The 17,984-nt window shown below is 41.1% G+C and overlaps 1 protein-coding gene across 2 annotated transcripts; it reads right to left on the reverse strand.

Annotated features, from left to right (window-relative positions):
- Positions 1 to 4,724: 4,724 nt before the first annotated feature.
- ark2ca (arkadia (RNF111) C-terminal like ring finger ubiquitin ligase 2Ca) lies at positions 4,725 to 15,290 on the reverse strand. Of its 2 annotated transcripts, XM_070925034.1 has the most exons (9): positions 15,167 to 15,227; positions 14,055 to 14,058; positions 7,787 to 8,089; positions 7,544 to 7,672; positions 7,270 to 7,399; positions 6,913 to 7,017; positions 6,426 to 6,521; positions 6,207 to 6,307; positions 4,725 to 4,842 (listed from the first exon to the last, which is right to left on the reverse strand). In XM_070925034.1, exons 1-9 carry the CDS (start codon positions 15,225 to 15,227, stop codon positions 4,725 to 4,727), a joined length of 1,047 nt encoding a protein of 348 aa, XP_070781135.1. The 2 variants fall into 2 exon arrangements, with proteins under 2 accessions (XP_070781135.1, XP_070781136.1); XM_070925035.1 differs by lacking the exon at positions 14,055 to 14,058 and having other exon boundaries at positions 7,760 to 8,060; positions 15,167 to 15,290.
- Positions 15,291 to 17,984: the final 2,694 nt, after the last annotated feature.

Consider the following 17,984-nt stretch of genomic DNA (forward strand, 5'->3'; position numbering starts at 1 on the left):
CTCATGTTTTAAAGTAATGACCAAAGAGATTCTGCTCTGGCAAGTTTTATATCTCAGGAACTGAGGCAGATTTTTACATTCATAGTTTTTTTTTATTATGTTATATTATAGGTTGATATTTAATACTACCTGGAATGTAGCCTGCAATGACATACTGTGACAATATCTTCTTAGTTCAGGAAACTGAATGTGCCATTCTTTTTAAATTTCATATGTCAGGGATGGTTTGTTCAGTTGCTTTATTATAATGGAGGTTTTATAAAAGATTAAACTCTTTTGTAATACTCAGAATCACAGCTTTCAACCTGTTTGACCCAGAGATTTATCAGCTGGGTTCATTGCAGCTCATAGCATCTTATAACTAATTGTTTTGGTTTTACGATCGGCAACTTTACCATCTTAGTGTATTTTCATCACTCTCATCATTCCTTTTCCACTACAAGATAGATGTTTTCAACAGGTCTGGTAAATCAAGTGTGAACTACCTGTCCAACACCAGACGGCAGACAGACACAGTTAGCGACTAGCTGGTGAAAAAAGTGGAGCATTTATCAGCTGAAGAGTCAGATATTTCCCTCAAAACAGAACTAAAAGGATAGTAAATATTGGATTCATTCAACAGGTGACCAGAAAAACAACTCCAAATGCAAATGGTGCTTTGTGTCTGTTAGCCTTAACAAATTTATAAGGAAATAATATGTCAATTTTGTGTTTACAGCTTGTTTTGCTGCCTCAAAGTCACCAAACAAATCTATTATTACTGTTTTAAAGTCTAGTGAAGATTCTAAAGTTACTAAATATGTCAAGCTGGGTTCCAATAATAACCACATTTGATCATTTGGGGGGAAAACTGTGACCATATTATACCAGAATATAAAGACACAAAAACAAGTAGTTGTCCATTTTATCCAATTTATTACAAAAAGAGCACATACAAAAGGATAATATACAAGCCATGAAATAAAATTAAAATTAAAAAACAAAACCAAACAGTTTGGGTTTAGCAATGCAACTTTTGAAATCATTATTATTAGTAGTAATAATAAATAAAGTACAAAATTCCACCACATGTGAATCTAACATTTACCCATAATATGCTCATCCACTTCTTCATCAACACACTCATCACCATTAATGCGCTATTGCTTTAATATTAATGATAAATAGTTCTATTTTCAGATAAAATATCCTATATTGAAAAACATTGCGCAGTCACAGCTAAACAGCAGATTTTCATACAAGGATGGCGGCAGCCCTTTCACTGGCACTTTTTGGGATATTTTCTCTTCAGCTTTGTTTTTCAGTTTCAAACAGCAACAAAATTAATATTTTTTTTCCTTTTATATTCTTTGTATATATTTTCACCATATACTATTAAACCATTGAGACTATATTGAAACCTGAGAAAACATGCATTTTTAGAAAAGGTTGTGCTTTAAAATCCTTGCCTTCCTTTTAGACTGTGAAAGGAAACAGAGGATAGATTCTGAGAGGAGAGATGGACGGTAACATAAAAAGTAGGAGATAGAAGATAAAACAGAATAGAGAAATGAACTCAAGAAGAATTTCTGCAGTATTTGTAAAGCCCACAGTGAAACATGCCTCTTTATAGAACTATTTCCACAATATGTAATGCTTCGTCACTACAAACCAACAGCTATTTTGGACAGTTTGACTTGAATTTTGAGGATAATGGCTTTTGTCGACACCTGTCAAATGTTGTCTTAGCTCCTTCATGACTCATCCTTTTAATTAATTATGCAACCAATAAGGCATGGTGGCTTCATGGACTGATTGTTATTAATGGTTTCAGTAATATGGAAATATCTCCTAACACTTAAAGCGAGGCACTTGTTATGCTGAAGTCTACAAACTATTCTGGAAGAAGAACTGAAGAGAAACACCAGAGAGGATGAAAATTAAAAAGATAGATACAAAGAGTTAAAGCGAAGGAACATGCTTCACAGATGATCATTATTAAGACCCATAGTGCATTGTGAGAAGCAGAGCATTAAAAAAAAATGAAAGCCAGAGATCTTAGCGATGATATTAAATGATCTAAACTAACTTTTTTTGCCAGTGAGAGGGTTCCCTTATTTAAACAAGTGAGTGCAAAACAAACAAAAAAAATAAAGATCACAAACTAAAACCAATTCACTTAATTGCAGTTTGTCCACTACATCACAGCATGGGGGATCAGAGAATTTGCATTGAATGGAATGTAACCAAGATCCACAGCACCACATGAGAGAGTGAGAGAGACAGAGAGAGAGAGACAAAGAGAGAGACAGAGAGAGAGAGAGACGGAGAGCGGGCTCAGTAGCTCAGCCTTGGACAGTAAACATCGCACAGCCAGCTTGTGGAGATCAAACAGCAGGGCTAATTTTTTTTTCTTTAACTTTAGTGTTTCAAAAAAGTACAACTGCATGCAAAGCATTCCCATTTAAAACAATGCTAAAATGAGGTAATAGTTTTTTTCATAGCATTTTTGTGTTATTTCTAAATAAATAAATTATGATTCAGTCGCCCCCCCCAAAAAAAACTATATAAAATTAAATACGTACCCACAATATCTACAGTTAGTAATAAATTATGATTGTTAAATACTTAAGGCATCTCAACTGACAACACCCTGTGTAAACTATGAAAACTTCATCACGGATGACTCCACTACAGGAGGAGGCAGTGTCAACACTGGCAGTGCACAAGACGGGGAGAAGTACTCCTTGTCAATTGATCCTTGGCCCAACGAGGCTAAAAAGAGTCTCTGGGCCAAGTCTTATCCTTTACTATCACAGTGCATAGGACAGTGAGGGTCCTAAAGGCATCCTTTAACACGCGGCCCTGTGGAACTGAAATGACAAGCCCACACAAACGGTTAAAAAAAAACTGGTCAGACCAAGTAGCAAGTGAGGGGGTCGACTTGTTTGAACAGCCTGAATGTTTTCCTGCTGTTGTGCCGTCTCGTGTCTGTGTGCACTGCGAGAGGGAGGCTGCCTCCGTCGCACCACGTTCTACATGTTCTAGCAATACAGCATAGCAACCAGCATAGCAACCACGAGGGGAGGTCTGTCACACAAATACACAAGATCAATACGCAAGCTCCTCTCTCTGCCGAAACACTGCATGAATCTATACCTAAATATAAACCAACGCAAATGCAATACCAAGGAAAAAAACCTTTTGTTGCTATATCTATTGTCACATGTGCTTGTTCTTTAGGCAATAAGGTAAACATCAAAAAGAGGATCCCATCGTTGCCGCCAAAGGGGACAGGATGAACACACGCTACAAGTCAGGGGAGCAGCCACTGACACCGTGCTCATTTTTTTTCTCCGTTTGTTTGTTAGTGTTGAGAAGATAGTCACAGCTCAGATTAACTAAGTCATGCAAAGCCATCTCTGTACCTTTTTAAACTGAAGGAACGCTACCAAAGCTAACAGCCCAAGTCGATGAAACATGCATTTTGAGTACACACTGTTCTGCCACTGGCCCTGCGCCAGATGAAGATGCAGGTACCAGGGCAGCTAAATCTTCCTCCCACCTCGCTGTGCAGCGTACGATACTTTCCTTTTTTCATCCCTTTTTTTTGGCTTTGTGTTGTATAAGCACTCCAGTGGCCATGCTATCAACCGACAGTGAGTTAACGTCTAAGTGTTGCCTCGAACCCTTGAAACACACTCACATTTGCACTTTTTGAGCATCCACACATTTGTTAGACACATTCTTATAAGTCACACACACAGCTGGGCAGAGCGCACACGCACACGCACACGCACACGCACACGCACACGCACACGCACACGCACACACACACACACACACACACACACAGGTGAACCTGTGCGTCAGGTTCAAGCTACACCGTGACAAAATGCATTTTGGTAAAAACACTTTCTACCTATTTTGAAGTTTTAAAACACACAACGACTCGATCACTGGGCTCGGTTTCCACGGCAGTGAAAAAGACCTACTCACATCACACCATCTCACATCACACCAACCCAAGGTAAATGTACAACTGTATTGCAAAATGTCAAAGCTGCATGATAGAATTAAAACACTCAGCTAGCTGGCGCTTGCCCCCTAGAAAGCGACAGCGTACCAGATATCACGTGTTGGTTACTGCTACTCTACTACGACCACAAATGATCTTTAGGTAAACATGGCATCAGAGCATTTAGTTTCTGTTAAGTTTTCTTGTGTGGCAGAATATTCATTTTGATTGAAGTGTGTTTGAAAAGAGAGAAATATATATCTATATATTCATTTATATATATAGAAAGAGAGAGAGAGAAAAAGAGAGAGAAAGTAGCCAGCTCAGTGTGGGGTTATGCGTTTTCCACTCTCAGGACATTAAGTCATGGCTTTGAGGACATGCTACACAGCCCGGGGCTACCTACAGTACAACACCACAACAGCAACGACACCCCACTTATGACCAGCAAGCTACAAGTAAACCCTGTGTACATGAGTATGTGTGTATTTGCGTGTCTTTTGCCTTCGGAGGGATGTGCTTCTATATAAAGAGAGTCCTTTGCGGCCTCTCGTGCAGTTAGTTATCCTGGCTTGGCTCAGTAAAGCGTGAGTCAGAAGGGTGATGATGTCACATGAAGTCTGGAGACATTTGGCAAAGCACCCAACTGTGGGGGGTGTGGGGGGGGTGTGGAAGAAAGCAGGAACCACACGAGGGTGATTGACAAGGAGGGGCGGTTTGAATCTCATCAGCTGTCAGGGTTCAGCTGTGTTTCGATGTCAACTCGACAGATTGGACATTTCCTGCTGGTGGCCAGCCATTGGTCCACGCAGCCCTGGTGGAAGAGGTGCATGCAGGGCAATCTCCTGGAGGACAGAGAGACAGAGAGACACGGGGTCAATGTTTATTCACATTGGCAAGCATGACTCTCCCGGTGCATACAGTTATGTGCTTGCAGAGAACTTCTGAAACCAGCAGGGAGTTAATTTTGTTCAGTCAGGCACGCAGAGACGACTCCTGTTGAGTCATCAATCCTACGTGCCTCTCGGACAGCTGAGACTCCGTCTGCTGTAAACCGACCCTCTTTCCTCTTCCCAGGGCACAGTTCTGAGTTTCACTCCCTAACTTGGTTTTAAATGCATGTGGAGGTGCACATGCTCATGTCATTGCTTAAAGGAATACTTCAACACTTTGGAAAATACGCTTATTTGCTTTCTGGCAGAGGGTTAAATGAGAAGATCGATACCACTCTCATATCTGTCATTTAAATATGAAGCTAGAGCCGCAGCCGGTTAGCTTAGCTTAGCACAAAGACTGGAAACGGTAACAAAATCCTCCTAATTGTCTTATCTATTGTTGTGTCAGCTGTTTCAAGATGAATCAAGCAGATTAAATCTGTTATAATATAGAGTGACACTGTATGTCTATTGTGAGCATGAGGGAGGATCTGGCTATTAGTTAATGGTTTGTAATATATTTAGCATTTGCTGACAAATTTAATTAACAGCAGATGGTTCACTAGAGTCGAGATCTAATTTACAAATTATCAAGTCTGTAACAACATCCCTTAAATACATATATATATATATATATATATATATATATATACCACTCTGAGCAGGCAGTCAGTTAGCTTAGCTTAGCACAAAGACTGGAAACAGCTAGCCTGGCTCTGAACAGAGGAACCAAAATCCACCTACCAGCACCTCTGAAACATGTTATATGTTGTTAGTACAAAAACTAAAGTGTAAAAACAGCAATTATGCATTTTACAGATTATTTCTTGGCTGCGTCAAGTAACTAACTCAAGCCTCTGCTGGTTGCCTGGCAACAAACAACCGAACTGACAATACTGAATCTCAATTGTCACTGAACGAATCATTGTTTTGGTGATGTGAACAGTGATGCCTTCACTTACTGACCTATGTATTGAAGTGCATTTGTACGGAGATGCGATCGTTTATCTTAGAAAAAAGCAAATGAATTTATATGGTCAGTGATCCTTGAACTGAACTGAATGAAATGATTTGGATCAGCAAAGTGATTTGTAACCTAAACCTCTAGAGCTAACCACCAGTAGGCTGTAACTTTATATTTACCATACAGTGACATCCATCATCTAACTCTCCGCCAGCAGGCAAATAAGTGTAATTCCCAAAATGTCAAGCCTCTAAAGAAAAGTGATGTTCTCGTGAAAAAGTAGGATTCTAGAGTACGAAGCATTTCTGACCTGACGTCCTCTCCATCCTCCAGCATGGACAAGCAGATGGTACATTTCTCATCCACGTCTGTTTCCTCCTCCTCCCCAATCTTCAGATGCAGGGGCTTTCTCTGTTAGCAGGTCAGATTACAGAGGGACAAAAGGTCAAATAAACCCATTGGGAGCATATTCAATAGTTGATGTTTCTATATATCATTATCATCCAGTAATTACTGTTATCCGCCCTACCTTCTTGTATTTGTGTGGAAAGGTGAATCTCTCTATGGTTGTCTGAACAGCTCCTCTGCTGACACTCCCCAGCCGGTCTTCCAGCTGCAACAGCTCCTGACGGAAAAGTGGACATTCAATTGAGAACAGTATAGAGTAGAATGAAATAATAATACTATTAATAATACTAATAATAGAGCGGTGACTAAATGGGCCTTGAGGTGACATTGTTTTGTCACTCATGTTTCCAAAGTCAAGAATGAACTTTGAAGCTCAAATTTTTAGCCAACAAAAGTCCCGAAAGTGCTCAAAAACTGGAAATTCAAACATCTCCAATTCCACGACGACAGAGCAAACTCCATCTGCTAAATAAGATCATGTGATTGAAAGCACCAGAACAGCTACTGAATGTACTTGAGGTGAGATTGTTTTTTCAACTGGAATAGAGCAGTATGGACAAAGTTGGATGGGTGGAAAGTGTATGAAATGTTTTCAGACATGGATTTACCTCATAGCTCTCTCGCACAGCGGTGGCGTGCCTCGAAGGATTCAGACTTTGCAGTGCCAACAGGTGCAGCTGGGGGTACGGGTAGTTTCTGATTTCATGCACAACCTAGCAAAAGAGAACTCTTGGTCATATTACGGCAACGTTAATCCAGCAGTCAGGCACAGTTTTTATCCATTGTTTTGATGTATCGTTAGAAACAAAAAGCCCATTTTTGAGAATACAAAGATGAATCTGAGGAGTACTCAACACAGTTGGCAAAAGTGCATCAAATCAATGGAGAAAAACCTTAACTTATAGGTCAAGATATCTATGGAGCACAGGATGAATACAAAATAGCAGCCAGGGTGACCAACATACCACTTGTGCAGAGGATGTGTTCCTGGGGAAGTGGTGCATTCGTGGGGAGGCCAGGTAATGCTGATAGTGCTGTGGAAGCTGCTGGAGCTGGTACTGGTGGTGGGGGAGGCCAGCATCAACGCTGAGATCCCTGCAGGCAGAGAGACAGGCGACTAAATCAACATGATCACCCATGCTAGGCAATGTGACAGACAGACAGATGGGTGCAGAGATGAAAGGACGGGATAATTTCTAGACTCTACAGGACTCTCGTTAATCTCCGACAGTGACTCACCAGTCGGTGCCTTCGGCCAGGTACCGCTGCTGCTGCTGTGTCATTGGCTGGGGAACATGGAGGGGAGGGGAGTACTCATAGCCTGAACGCAGTCGGTGAGGGTTCAGGGGAATACGCTCCTGGGTTCTTCTGCAATAAGATAATAAAGATAAGATTATGTTTGACTTGGTCTTCTGTTGCTGCGTATCTGTATTTGCATGCAGGTAGTAGTTCTACCTGGAGTGCGGGAGAATCCTGCGGTGCTGCGCTTCAAGAAGCTGCTGCTGGATGAGGTATTGCTGGTGTAAGGCCTGAGGTAGGAATGGAGGCCCGGGCACATCCTGGAACTGAGGGGGTGCAGGCAGGGCAGTGAGGGGCGGATGGTGTGCCGGGGGCAGGTGGGTGGCCAGGCCGGCCTGAGGTGGCTGGCTGGCGTGTCCTAGAGGGAACTCTGCTGAGATGGGCGCCTGGGGAGCGCCCAGGTGAAAGTGTCGGCAGGAGGTAGCATGGCTGTGTTGGTGCCTGGTGAAGTGTGCTCCTATGGGAGATAAATGCAAGTGATCAGAACTGAGCCACTTTCATTCAAAAACACACCACACAGAGAGATCCAGACAAACCAGTGATGAGTACATTATGACACACATAATTGCACTTTCTGGCTTTCTCACTCACACAAATACATACAAAAACATTTAACAACCAATCACACAGAAAGAAAATAAGAATAGGAGAGACCTGACACAGGAAGAGATGTGACAAGACAGACAAAACAGCAGATGGAGGACACAGACGTTGAGACCCCTGTGGAGCACCATCGAAACCCGACACACAGATTGCACCCAATGGCCTGCCTCTCCACTTGCCATAGTACAGCCAGCAGGAAGGACGGATCTTCACTAACAGCCTGGTGTGTTCCCAAGACGATCTACAGCATCGAGGGTTGTCTGCGGTCCACTGCTAGTCAATTTAATAGATTAAGGCTCTATATTGTGTCTGCCGTTTGAAGGAACAAATATTCAACTGTATTTCTCATTAAAACCCTCCACAGCAACAACAAAAGATTATCCGCCTCCATGTCTACCTTCCCCCACCCTTCCTATCAGGGGCGGAGGAGACATGAGATTGTATGGTAGCCCCACTGAATCACCTCAGTATCGAGTTGCACAAAACAATCAATACGAATTACTCCGAGCTCAGAGAAAGGAGGGCTGGGAGGAGGGTGAGGCGGGGACAAACAGTTACTACTTCAGCTTCTCATTACAGCTTTCTGAGTTTTCTGGAACAGGAAGCAGACAGCAGGGTCTGTAGGACGGACTGTGCACTGTGTTTAATGAGTTACCCGGGTATTGTGCCTTTGCGTGCCCCTGGGAAATGTACAGTCCATTAAAATCATGTATATTGGAAGAAATTATTGTCTCATCTACTGTTGTGTCAACTGTTTCAAGCTGAGTCAGGCAGATTAAAGCTGTTAAACAGTAATATGGAGTGACAGTGTATGTCTAACATGAAGAGGAGAGAGGTTTTGGCTATTCGTTAATGGTTTGTGATATATTTAGCATTTGCTGACAAATTGATGATGGTTCACTGAGTTGAGATCTAATTAAGTTTTTTATGTTAACACAAAACCCTTTGAATACATGTGCATTTATAGATTTATTTAAAAGAATAGTTTGACATCTTGGGAATATGCTTATTTGCCTTCTCTTTCTCAGAGATACCGCTGTCATATGTGTCCATTATAAGGATACAGCCAGCTGCCGGTTAGCTTAGCACAAAGACTGAAAACGGGGGACCAGCTAGCCTGGCTCTGTCAACAATGACAAAATATGCCTACCAGCACTATCTATCTAAAGCTCACTAAATAACATGTTGTATTTTGTTTGTTTAAAAGTGTAAAGGCAGTATTTTATGGGGCGTTATATGGCGGACTATTTCCTGGCTTTGAGCAGTTGCCAGGCAACCAACGGAGACTCAGGTCCCAGCCAGTATCTCCCAACCAGATATAGTCTAGCCACTATTTTGTATGCATTTAAAACACAAGATATAACTTAATTAGTGTGCTTTAGAGGTACCGGTGGGCAGATTTCGTTACCTTTGGAGAGAGCCATGCAAGCAGTTTCCCCGTTTCCAGCATTTGTGCTAAGCTAAGATAAGCTAGCCAGCTGCTGGATGTAGCCTTATATTTTACAGACAAATATGAGTGTTATCAATATTCTCATCTAACGCTCTACCAGAGAGCAAATACGCATATTTCCCAAAATGTCAAACTATTCCTTACATTTTAGCTAATATGACATATTTTCACGGTTGTTGTTTTGCTCATGTTCTATATAGCCTTGGGACATGGGAAGCCAGTGAACCTTGAGAGCCACGAGCAAACCGAAAACAACATTTGGCTGAGGAAGTAGAGCAGAAATGTCAGACTGCTGGTTTGGATTGGTAAAATGCTGTCACTTTTGTACAAACCCTATGACCCGGTAAGACTGGACTCACTGTGAAGCTTAGAGTAAATATCCAATTATTTGTCTCTGAGCTCTTCCACGGCATGAACCGCTGACATTAATATTTTACATATTGCAGTGGTGCCAGCAGCTACGGCCCTGATGTTGTTATTGTTACGCCTCTGCTTCGACTTTGACTTAGTGCAGAACAGACCCCCATCCATCCAAGCACACACACACACTCCCATCCACCTCTTCTCACCCCTGAGCTGCTGCACAGGCAGCCCCTCCCCCACGGTGTGGCTGCGGCATGGTGTCCCTGTGTGAGTGACAGCCCGTAAGCCCTGCCCAGCCGCGACTGCAGCAGTCTGACATCGAACCTTTCTCTCTCTACCTCACCCCTCCTCCCCCATCACTGCAGCTTTACAATCACTCCTCCTCTCTAACATAATCCTGTCTTCTGCCTAGTGCGGTGGTCTTCCATCATGTGAAACTGTGAGCCATGTGTACGCAGTTTTTCATTTAAAAACCCATCACCACACCATCTGATATCACTGATTAACACACTCACAATCAGAGTGAGGGACTAATGAGTGAAATCAGCCTGTCTGTTCTACAGCTGGACTGAAAATCTGCATACAAATGACTCTACATGCTTGCACACCACTCACTGACCTTGATGCTAAACACTGGTCAAATAAGGACAAGGTGGTTGCTGGGTTATAAGACAAAGGATCTAATATCAATGAGGTCTGTACCAGTGCAGCGACTGTGAAATAACATATGCATTATGGCTGTTGAGTTATTTAAAAGTCTGTTGCTGTAGTCGGTGGAGAGAGTTGCAGAGCACGCACGGCTGTGTCTCAGACAAACCTTGTGTCTGCACATAAATAACTCTGACTATTTCAGACATTGTGAACAGATGTAAGGCTCAAGTGGCTAGAACTTGACAGCAAGAAGTCCCAGACTTTACAACTCTTTAAATTGCTGAGTTTATATTTAATATGCGCAGCTTAATACTTGCATGTTGTGACCAATTGCCCTATTTTCAAACTTTTAACAGAAGCAAAGGCTTTTTAATGCATTGTTTAAAGTAAGAGCACCCCTGAAACCACAATGGCACATTCAAAAAAAAGGAAAAATGAGAATGTATAAAAAACGAATTATTTTGTAGGTCTAATATTAACATTCAGAACTTGTGTGATTGAAGACTCTTGGTAGACAACATAAAGTACAATATTACTATTATTATTATTATATGATTTACTGATATAACTGACTCCTGCAATAAACCTTATTTGCACTTGTAATGCAATGAGTTGAATTGGATTTAGTTATGCTGGATGACTTTATGAACTTATTTTTACATTATAAAACTATGAGCAGAGTGTATTCATATGAATGTGTCATGGTCAAGAAAAGGACTAAATGAAAGAGGCCAGTAGTTCACAACATTACATAGAGACACAGATATTAGAATTCACACATTGCCAATTGATTTCTCATTGTTCTACAGATTTGGAGCCTCTGGCGGAGAGTTAGATGAGAAGATTGATACTACTCTTACATCTGTCATGCTACACACAGTAGCTGGTTAGCTTAGCTTAGCACAAACACTGAAAACAGTTATAATGGCTATGTCTAAAGGTAACAAAATCTGCCAACAGCAGATCTAAAGCTTACTAATAAACAAGGTTATCTGCTCTTTGTTTAATCCGTACAAAAATTTAAGTGTAAAAATTACACATTACACATCAACTTCAGTTTTTGTATTGATTAAAAAAAAAGATATAACATCTTAATTAGTGAGCTTTAAGAGGTGCTGTTATTGTTGTGCAGAACCAGGCTTGCCGTTTCTCCCAGTTTCCAGTCTTTGTGCTAAGTTAACCAACTACTGGCTGTAGCTTCATATTTAGCGTACAGACATGAGATCAATCAATCTACTCATTTAACTCTCTGCCAGAAAGCGAATAAGATTTCCCTAAATGTTGAATTATTCCTTTCATAACACATCGGCCAGAGCTGCGCAACCTACAGAAGAATGCATCCCAGTGTTTAATGTATATGTAATGAGGAGGGACTTCAATTATCTTTTTGTGTTTAGATACTAAGCAGTCAATACCTCGAAGTTGGGCGTTATAATACATACCATGAGATGATTAATTTGCCATACTGTTTATAGCGTGGTGTATAACAGTTTAAGATCTTCAGGTGTATTAGGCACTTTGGGCAATGCAGCAGAGCAAGTGTTTTTTGGCAATATTGGCTTTTTATAGGATTTTTGCATCAATGTATTGAAGTAACTTGATTTGTTAGGTATTTCATTTGCTGGATTAGTCCGAAACATACATTGTGGTTGTTTTATCCAAAAACAGTTTCCCTTTGGATTTTACAGAAAATTGACTGTCACCATATATACTGACATCAAAATACAAAATGACATATACCATGACAGAGGACTCTATCTTTATCGACATCGAAGGTTGTTTCAATGTTAACTCACCAATGAACACCAATGAGTGGATGTGAGGGAGGCTGTGTTTTGTTTTATAAACAACAGTGTATGGATTAGGAGGGAATGACAGCGTGTCACATTAAATATCAATGCCGGTGTGTTTCAGAATAAACATGCTTTTGTTTTTTTAGTTTTTTTTCTTGTTGAATGGATAGAAAATTTGGCTGCCCCCCTACTACAAAATAAGCAAAACAGCAACTTGAAGAAACTCTGTCAAAGACAGCTGAGAAATGAGAGCACATAAAGAGTGAGGGGACCGTCTCAGTGACAGCAAAGTGTGGAGGGAGGAGGGGAGGAACACATGGAAATCAGCAAAAAGCACACTGAAGGTTAGAAAGAAAACTACAGTCTTTATTGGAAAATATTAGTATGTGTGGCACTGTGTGATAATAGTAATAATAAGAGTAATATCTCCTATATAACCATAATAATACCATGCAAATAAAGACCAAAGGCAAGGCCCGACCATGCTCTCTGTAGGGTTAACAGAACAGAAGCAGCATCCAATGAGTAGATGTGTATGCTTACAGCACATTTCAGTATAGCAGGGACATCTCTACACAAAGTTTACATTGGAATCTGCTGTTCAATGTGGAAAAACAAAAGTATAAAATGACCATGCATTAGGATCTAATACAAGAACATAAGGTAGAAAACCACAACCAAAGAATAAAAGACATTTTCATTCTAAAAGGAGTTCTACAGCAGTGCAGGATATACACATCCCTGTAAAATGGATAGCATTCTGGAGGTGTCTGAGGAAAGACTTGAGAGGGGGCTGTGCATGATAGTGAATCAAAAAAGTTTTTTTTTTTTTTTTTTTTTAAATGGCAAGATGAGTTAAGAGCTGAGTCTCGCCAATTTATTGTGACTCAATTGATTCAGATAGCACGAACAAAGGCTTTCACACATGGATAGGATTATGACCTGCCATTTGGATGCCACTATAACAGGTGCAGTGTTCCATGAAAGGTGAAAATAACGTCACACAAATTACTGTGATTTTAGTACTATAGGTACTGGCCAATTGGTGAATGTTACGATAACAAGATTATTGGTATCATTTAGAGAAGGTGATCATACAAGTGCTTTATTGATGACAAAAGCTGGTACAATGCACCTTTGCAAATAGGGGATGGAGACGTAAATTTAGAAAGTTCGATCAAGCCTGGCTGTAATCGAATCGGGGAGGATCAAAATGTATCCACTTTACAGAAATTTACAGCAGAATGTAGTCTATCCACACTGAATGGGAGAATCACAATGACAGTCTGTAGTAAAGTCTAATGCTACAATGGGTTATTCACTGAAGAGCAACATGACAGTTTAAATAAAGACAAACTGTTTTCTACAGAAGGTGTTATTCTTTAGTCTGTTACACAGAAGGATACGGTATGAGTGGGAACTCGGTTTTAATGCCAATGTCGTCTTCAGATGGAAAGAGGAAATGAGGAAGAAGGGGTTCACAATACAGCTAGATGCAGAGAACAGGCAGAGGCTACGGCAGACAGCAGCAGATGATCGTTAGCTACACAATGGAGGGGGACAAAGGTCTGAGAAATGCGGAATGTAGAGCCAGCCTCGATACTATGGAACAGGAAAAAAGAACACAAATAAAAGCACAATGAAATCATTGGTGCTACTGCATGTAGTTTTAACAATGCACGTCAAATTATTACCACTATTATTATTATTATTATTATTATTACATAATCATCACAGATAGCCTACTGCAATGGAGGATGATGTTATTGTTATTATGCCCAATTCAGCGAGTGTGATTATTCATATTTATGCTGTTCAGGTTTTCACTGCTGGAGCACCTGCGGCGCAATTTGCAGGTTTCATTTGACACTTTTCATCGGACAAACATTTTTGAGGTTCAGGGCAAAATGCCACCATTTTATAGCCCATTTACAATAGCCAGTCAGAACCCCTTATCTGAGGTACGGCCATTACGCTACCTGTCTTTAATGGAAGAACCTTTAATTGACACTAACTCGTAAATATCAGGGTACAAAATGAGCGCAAGAAATCAACAGACTCGATGCCAGTTGCACACAAAGGGGGCAAACATCCCTTGTCATGTTATCAGTCGTCAGCTTCGATTCAGATACAGCTGCTTGCTTGGCCAAATTTAAATGACAAATCCAGACAGAGCTGTGTGCAGAGAGAGCTATGGACATTATTAGCTAAAGCTGAGCTAGTAAACTGAGGCTGTATCAAGCTACTGGTATTATTCAGTAACGTTAGCTAGCGGTGACTGCACACAATTGCTGCAAACGCACGTAAACATCGCGCAGTGAAAGATAAACCAGACCGCGCTAGCCGCTGAGCACAGCTGAGGATAAAAGAAAAGCGGGGCTGCCATTTGACAGCTGCAGTCATTTGGTGCGGTTAACAGGCCCCAGAAACACCCTAACATCAATGTTCATGGCTCTTGTGAGATTAAACGTCTTCAGTCATGCTAACAACGTTTTAACGGTCATGGTTCGGCTACATCCACGCGACGCTACAGTTAGCAAGGACAGCTAACGTTATCTACGCTAGACTGTGCTTTGATTGTGCTGCCTTGCGTTTTTGCCAGCAGGTGTCAGCTCTGTTTACATCATTTGAGGACATTTAAAAGAAGGAATGCCGAGAAATGTGTTAGGGTTAGGATAAAGAAATATATAGAGCTAGTCATACCTCTATTTCTAACTGAGCCGAAGACGGGGAGAACCAGATATCCAACATGTACTAACACCATCCTGGGTCCTTCTTTGTTGTGTGGGTAGCCAGTGAGACAGATGGTCCATGGAAATGATCCCCTCCAGTCCCCAGCACATTCAAACGGACAGGCTGCGCTGCTTGCACACACAGATCCGAGCAACCAATCACTGGACACTCCGGATCAGGACCCTCCGGCTTTGGCACCCTGCTCCGCCAATGGGATGAGCGCCGGGGCGGGGATGTCTGTGTTTTGGACAGCCCGCCCCCTCCATGACGTGATTCCTCCAGCCCAGATAAGGTACTTAGTGGTGCTGGTTTCTTATCACGGACCCTCAAATAGACATGAACCCCATCTGGTTAGATTTCATCCTAGCGAGCCATATACTTTTTAATTAGAATTTGGCATGTACACGACAAAAGTGGGCTTTTCAAAGGAATTCAAATGGAAGTTAAATATTATCCAGTAATCTGTAATAGATTATTCAGCAACTTCCAATCCACTACATTTCAGGAGGAAATCCTCCACCTTTGGACTACATTTATTAACCAGCCATAGTAACCACTTACCTTGTTTTTACATATAAAACAAATGATACATTTATATGATATGATGCATTATTTAAGATTAAAGGCCCTGCATACCCACACAGGTGTTCTCAATCATTGTGGCTGAGCAGACCTGTTCAGGTTGGAGCTTTGCAGAGCTATGCAGGGATTTACATGAGGTCACCATTGGCATGTATATCACAGAAATAGGATCCTGCTTTTCAAAGGAATTAAAATGAAAATGTAATATTACCCAAAAATCTGTAACATGTCACCTACATTACCCACAATGCAACTCGACCACCTACGGTTTGGTCAGCGATTCCGGTGTGTTATGCTAGTAGTGGCTAATGTAGTCTCGAGCCACTAGCCTCAAGCAGAGATGAGGAGCGGGCTACAGAGGTCTGGTAAACTCACATCTTTCTAACTCCACACCCCCGGATTTTTCTTATTTTCAAACTTACCTTCAGCCTTAACTGACACTGACTCTGATTCACCAGATTTTGCGCAGTTCCCCCTGGAGCCACAAAAAGCTTTATGCAACTTCTTTCACATATGCAATAGTACTCACTGAGGCCTGTAAACAGACTTTGATGTATAAAATCAGAGGAGTTCCCCTTTAAGTAAAAAATCTGACGACTTCTTCCATCACAATTAATGTGGAACAAATGTCTTCAGTTCATAGATCTCTCTCTGTCCTAATTAGACTACTTTTCATAGCCCAAATTGGCAGCCACATTTGAGGGAGACATTACAAGTAGATTAAATTCATTCATCCGACTTCAATGTAACTGCAAAGAAAAAGCCTCACCAGTTTAATTTCCCTTCCTTAAATTTGACACTGGACATCTGACGCTCCTTTTCAGTCTTAACACGACTTCATAGCCTGTTTGTAATAGGAATCTTTTTTTTTAAGAACAAGAAAACACATTAGATTAAAATATATTATGACTTATTCGTCTTCACTTATGGGACCCAGTGTGGATCAGTTGTCCCAGCCAGGACCGCTCAGTGAGAAGTAACCAACAGAGACAGCCATTACGGAAATGTAGCTGAATAATCTGCTACAGATCATTAAGTAATATTTAATTCTCATCATAATTCCTTTGAAAAACAACCTCTCCTTGTGTTTCCGTTCATTCAGATATGCTGAAAACTGTCTGTGTCCTGAAAACCTCTCTGCCTTTAGTGTTAAGCCTGAAGGGTGAAGGAACAGATGGACATGGGGAGGCTGAGGGGGTCACAAAACTCTTAGTCCCATATGTCCTCGTCTTCCAGTTCCCACCATCTAACGCTTTAAGCCTGCAGTGCCACACAAAGAGCCTTTCACAGTGTTTTTACTATCAGGGCAGGTCAAACTACTACAATCAGTTCCCTTTACTCACAAATAACAGACCTTTGACATTTAATACTGTCAAACTGTCACTTTATGTTACAAAACTTTTAGAATACATAATATGAAACCAGTAGTTACAAAGAATTAATCTCCTTTCTGTCCTGATATCAACGAGTCACATTGCCTTCTGTTTCAATGCAACAAACAATTTTATATTTTCAGAGCTGCAACTAAGTTATTTTCATTATTGATAATAATTAATCGTTTAGTCTGTGAAATGTAAAACAAATAGTGAAAAAATGCTCATCACAACTTCCTAGAGCCGAAGGAGACATCTTCAAAGGTCTAGTTTACAATGATATGTGACAAAGACAGGCAGCAAATCCTCTCATTTGTGAAGCTTGAACCAGAGGTTGTTTCACTATTTTTGCTTGAAAAATGCAATTAATCGATTCATTAGAGTTCAAACTTTTTAATTCTATTTAGCAGAGAATGCAAGTAAAATGTTGTGTTGAGCTCACTGGTAATTAGAAGTAGTCACATGCATTATCTTTGTCGGTGTAAAGCCCTCTGTTAGCCGTCATTAACAAGCGAGCGGTCACTTTGAATAAACCTGGATATAACCCGGGACAGCACTTGTACAACACAGAATCTAAGGCTGCATCATTCATCTGCAATAAGAGGAAGGATACTTATTTCTGGCTTTTGAGAGAGAGCCAGCACACTCACTGCTCTGTGAGGCCACCACTGCCCTGTTAAAAATATTTGCATACAGCTGATGTTCTGCCCCGAGGGTGAAAAGAGCTGGCTAAAGGGCTTTGGTTTTAGGAGAAGGGCCCCGCAGATTGAATTGCTCCACTCCCTCATTGTCCTCTTCATGTGAACTCCATATGTCCCCCTAGCGGCAGGTGT

The sequence above is a fragment of the Enoplosus armatus genome, chromosome 18 (assembly GCF_043641665.1).
Source record: "Enoplosus armatus isolate fEnoArm2 chromosome 18, fEnoArm2.hap1, whole genome shotgun sequence".
Lineage (NCBI taxonomy): Eukaryota > Metazoa > Chordata > Actinopteri > Centrarchiformes > Enoplosidae > Enoplosus > Enoplosus armatus.

Coding starts and splice junctions, on each gene's coding strand:
- ark2ca (XM_070925034.1), bottom strand. CDS start 15,227: ATGGTGTTAGTACATGTTGGATATCTGGTTCTCCCCGTCTTCGGCTCA. Junction 7,673..7,786: donor CAGCAGCTTCTTGAAGCGCA/GCACCGCAGGAT, acceptor ATCTTATTGCAG/AAGAACCCAGGAGCGTATTC. Junction 7,018..7,269: donor ACACATCCTCTGCACAAGTG/GTATGTTGGTCA, acceptor CTCTTTTGCTAG/GTTGTGCATGAAATCAGAAA.